This window comes from Vespa crabro, chromosome 1, assembly GCF_910589235.1.
Source record: "Vespa crabro chromosome 1, iyVesCrab1.2, whole genome shotgun sequence".
Lineage (NCBI taxonomy): Eukaryota > Metazoa > Arthropoda > Insecta > Hymenoptera > Vespidae > Vespa > Vespa crabro.
Window position 1 is genome coordinate 2477501 of NC_060955.1, and position 5000 is coordinate 2482500.

Sequence of the window (5000 nt, forward strand, 5' to 3'; positions counted from 1 at the left end):
CTTTTTTTTCTTTTTTTTTTTTTTTTATTTGTCATCAATCATTTTTTAATCTCACAATTGTCGTGAAAATTTTCTTTCTTTAATCAGATATTCTATAAGGGGATGATTATTAAATAATCTCTTCCTCTCTCTCTCTCTCTCTCTCTCTCTCTCTCTCTCTATCTTTATCTCTATCTCTCTCTCTCTCTTTCTTTCCTCTTCTTCCTTTTGCGGTTCTTCCAATTCGAGCAGCACGGCGTTCGTTCAAGAAGTTTCGTAACGTGACCGTGAAGATCAATAGCGGATACATCAGTGGTTTACTTTCGTAGCTTCGGTTCGTTCGCTTTCGTGCTGCGCCATCGAGAAAAAAAAAAAAAGAAAAGAAAAGAATAGAAAAGAATAGAAAAAAAAAGAAGAGAGAGATAAGAAAAAAAAAATCAGATGAAATCGAAAAAAAAAAAAAAGAAATAATATAGGATGTAGTATTGTGTTATAATATTATGGCGAGCTTCGAGGGGTGTGGGTGAGGGTGCGGGGGGTGAGCGGAGGATTTGAAGTGGGAGAAGAAGAAGGAGGTTAAGGTATTGGTGAGGAGGGCAGGAGGGAAGAGATACACGAAAATTCGAAGTGAGATTCATGCACGAGCGATCATAAGGAATCTTAATAGGAAATCATTCGTGGCATCGGATGAGATATAGAGAAGGGAAAGAGAACAAAAAAATATATAGATAGATAGATAAATAAATAGATTAATAGATGAATAAACAGATGGATAGATACATGTATAAAATGATAAAAGGATATATATACGACATTCTCTCTCTCTCTCTCTCTCTCTCTCTCTCTCTCTCTCTCTCTCTCTCTCTCTCTCTTGCTTTCTTTCTTTCATTCTTTCTTTCTTTGTGTATACGTGTATGTTCATCTATACATCGGTTATATCTCTCTTTCTGTGTGTGTGTATGTGTGTGTGTGTGTACGTCTGTCCAACTTCTGCAAGAAATTTCACACACATTTCAACTTCTCTTAGCTTTTCTCTTTGGTCTAAACGAAACGAGATTCGCGGAAGGCAGTCGACGAGATTTGCTCACTGAATTATGAAAGAAGAACGAGGGTGACGGATTCCTCCGCTCCACCTCCTCCTCCTTATCCTCATTCTCCTCATCGTCCTCCTCCTCCTCCTCCTCCTCCTCCTCCTCCTCCTCCTCCTCCTCCTTGTCGTCTTCGTCGTCGTCGTCGTCTTCTTCTTCTTCTTCTTCTTCTTCTTCTTCTTCTTCTATCCACTTCTCTTCTCTCCGTTCTTTTCTCCTTTCTCAAACAAGTCTTCGCTAGTTCTGAGCCACCGATGCCGGCCGTTTTCGCTTTATCCCAGCATCCCGGAACATCATCTTCTCGCGTTTCTCGTGTTTCTCATTTCTCGTATCGTCGTTCCTCATCAACCCTTCCTCTCGACCTTCCAACTATAGAAGATATCCCTTTTCTATTTTGAATATCGAGGGCCCAAGGTCTCAACACACATAACACAAATATTTCTCATTCTACAATACTTCTTCTATTACTTTTTTTTCATTCTTTATGAGAACTCTTTTTCCTTCCTTCCTTCCTTCCATTTCTTTCTTTCTTTTCTTCTTTTCTTTTTCTCTTTTGCTTTGTTTTTTGCTTTTCTCTTTTTTTTCTCTGTTTCTTTTTTCTTTTCCATTCTTTTTTTTTGATTCTTCCAACGTTATCTTGTCAATTGGTTATAATTAAAGTAAACATCTTTTATACATAAGACAATTATTTATTTGGATTTATTTATCGACGATTTATTAAACTCGTTATTATTACGTGCGACGATACATATGTGATTGTATATCATCGAAATTGTTTTATGGAATAATGAATACAAAAAAAAAAAAAAAAGAAAACCAAGAGACTGTCTTATCAAAATATCATTCCTTTTTCTATTTCTATGATATTTCCTTCTTTTTTCTTTTTTTTTTTTTTTTTTTTTTTTTTTTTTTTTATATAAATTCTTCCCGTTGCATCTTGTTCCCGTGGATGAGTACATAAATACACATACAATGTATTTATCATGCAAAAATTATTTTACGCGTCAATATGCTATATTTGTTACGACAATTGGTATCGTTTAATTTTTTTGAGGAAAAACAAAAAATAAATAACTCAAATCCTATTTATATATCCTACCTCTCTCTCTCTCTCTCACTTTCCTTTTTATTTACATGAAAAAAAAAAAAGAATAGACAGATAGATGGATAAAGATAGATATTCTGAAGGAACGAGAGAAAAAGTGAAGAAAAAGAAGAAAGAAAAGAAGAAGAAGGAAAAAAAAGGGAGAGAGAGAGAGAGAGAGAGAGAGAGAGAGAGTCAGACAGAAATAGAAAAAAAATTAAATAAATATAAAAACAGACAGGTCAAAATCTAAAAGTAGGCTCCGCCTATTTTTGTTCCAGGTGCACGGTATGACGTTGGGCGAGGGTAAGATAGGTGGAGGGTACGAGAGCGAGGGCGAAGAGAGCAGCAGCAGCGGGGGTAGCTTGTCGGTGACCGGTCACACAGAGTCACCCCAACCACCGCCGGTTGTCCCGACAACGACGACTTCGAACCCGCCTTCAAGTCATCCTGCAACCCGTGGAACTGAGTTGACGGAGTGGTACGTTTGTCAGCCACCAACCGTTGCTCCACAACATAGCCCATTGCCAGGTCCTCCGCCTCCTCATCATCTCGGACCTCATCACTTCAATCCTCTGATGCATCATCAAGCGACCGCCTACTAAAGAAATAACAACAACAACAACAACAACAACAACAACACAGCAACAACAGCAACAACTACAACAATTACAATTACAACTTATGGAACTCAAAAAATACCACTACCATTACTACTACTACTACTACTAGCACTATCATCACTACTATTACTACTACTACTACTACTACTACTACTACTACTACTACTACTACTATTACTATTACTACTATTATTATTGCTATTATCATTACTATTATTACTAGTACAGAATGAGTCAAAAATTTTTTAACGATTTTAAAAATCAATTATTACCTTTCGTAAATATTTCTTTATGTTTTCCTTCTTTTATTCTTTTTCCTCGATGTAATCTAATTCGATAGTTAGATTATACACACGCACACACATATATATATATATACATATAAATATAAAAGTAGAAAAAGACCTAAAATATAATCTCGCTGATAGGGAACGTTGTGTATAATTGATTTTTAAAATTGATCGTAGATAATCATGTTCTTTGAGTCTATTTAGGAACTTTTGATACTGCCTGTATCTGTTCAGCATCATATTCATCATCTATTCATCATCGTTATCATCGTCATCAGTCATCATTACTACTACTACCAACTGTACTATTTCATTACTATTACTAATACTACTACTATTACTATACTACGTCTTCATTACCATTACTAATGCTATTACTATCTACTAATACTACTACTACTACTACTACTATTACTACTACTACTATCTACTATTACTACTACTACTACTATCTACTATTAATAATGTTATCGAAAACGTGACGTTTCATTGATCTTCTTGATTTACGATACTTCGAAGAATGTTTTTTATGACATTAACGAGAGAGAACAATTACTCATAAATTTTGTATCATTTGATTTTTCGTAATTTCTGTACATGACAAATTTGTACTCAAATTGTTGCCGACCCTAAAACGTCTCGTTTATAATTTCAAAGGGCATAAATGTCTATAATTAATTTTTGCGAATTTTTGTAAACTTGTACCCATGAAAATTTCTTATTGCTATTCTTTACCTCTTTGTCTTTTTCTTTGTTTATTTTTTCTTCTTGTCTCTTTTTTCCTTCTCCTCTATTTCATTCTTTCATTCTTTTTTTTTTTTTTGTTCCTTATCGTCTGCCGATGATGAAAAAGATATCGGACGGATGTTATCTTTTTCTTTTTTTATTTTCTTTTTTCTTTTAACCTTTTTTTTTTTCTCTCTAATTATTATTATTTTCCTCGACGTTAATGCAACGAGAGATCTATCCGATCATAGAATCATTTTTATGTCTATTAAGATTTTCAAAATCGTTCGAATCGAATGCGATTTATATGTTCGTTTTTTTATCTCTTTAGTTCAATTGAAACGAAAAATAAGAGGGAGAACAAACGACAAATAGAAATAGAGAGATAGAGAGAAAGAGAGCAAAGAATGATAAATGTTTTCTTAGTAAAACTCAAAGAAAAACGATCTATCGATCACTTCATTTACTATATATCGAACGAATATTCTAAAAATCCTTCTTTTTCCTTTCTTGTATTTTTTTTTCTTCTTCTTCTTTCGTATCGTCCATCGAATTTTATTATCTCACGAACGTGTTTTATCTACGATTCTACGAAAAAAAAAGAAAAAAAAAAAAAAATAAAAGAAAAAGAAAAAAAAGAATTGAAATGAAACGAAACGATATTGAATCGCGTACGAACCCCCATAATGATTGTACAAGAGGAACGATTTTTTTTTTTTTATCCTTGTCGATCTTTCGAAAGATAGGAAAATGAATAAATAAATGAATAGATAGAATAGAAAAAAAAAAGAAAGCAAAGAAAAAAAGAAAAGGAATAAGAAGAAAATCCGGAACGATGCAAAAAAAAAAAAAAAAGAAAGAAAGAAACAGAAATATTAGAAAAATAAGGAGACAAACCAAATCGTCTGTATCTTATTGTTACAACTTTTGTCTGGTATCCTTACTCGTATATATGAATGAATTTACGAATGAAACCATTTTCTACGTGATAAGGTAATTTGTTAAAAAAAAATAGAAAAAAAAAAACAAAAAAAAAAAAAAAGAATAAAATAAAATTAAATTAAATTAAATAAATAAATAAATAAATAAATAAATAAATAAATAAATAAATAAATAAATAAATAAATGAATAAATAAAGAAAGAACAATTATGTGAGAGAGTGAAGAGCGTAAATACCAAAAAAGGAAATATTAATAGACGAATAAATGA

The 5000-nt window shown here is 32.5% G+C and overlaps 1 protein-coding gene across 1 annotated transcript in view; it reads left to right on the forward strand.

The window, feature by feature from the left end:
* LOC124427552 (zinc finger protein ZIC 4-like) overlaps positions 1-2931 on the forward strand; it is a 44979-nt gene extending 42048 nt beyond the window's left edge. The window contains exon 3 of the mRNA XM_046970586.1: positions 2433-2931. Coding sequence (XP_046826542.1) covers positions 2433-2756 — 324 coding nt within the window. The 3' untranslated portion in view covers positions 2757-2931. The remainder of the gene's footprint in view (positions 1-2432) is intronic.
* Positions 2932-5000: the final 2069 nt, after the last annotated feature.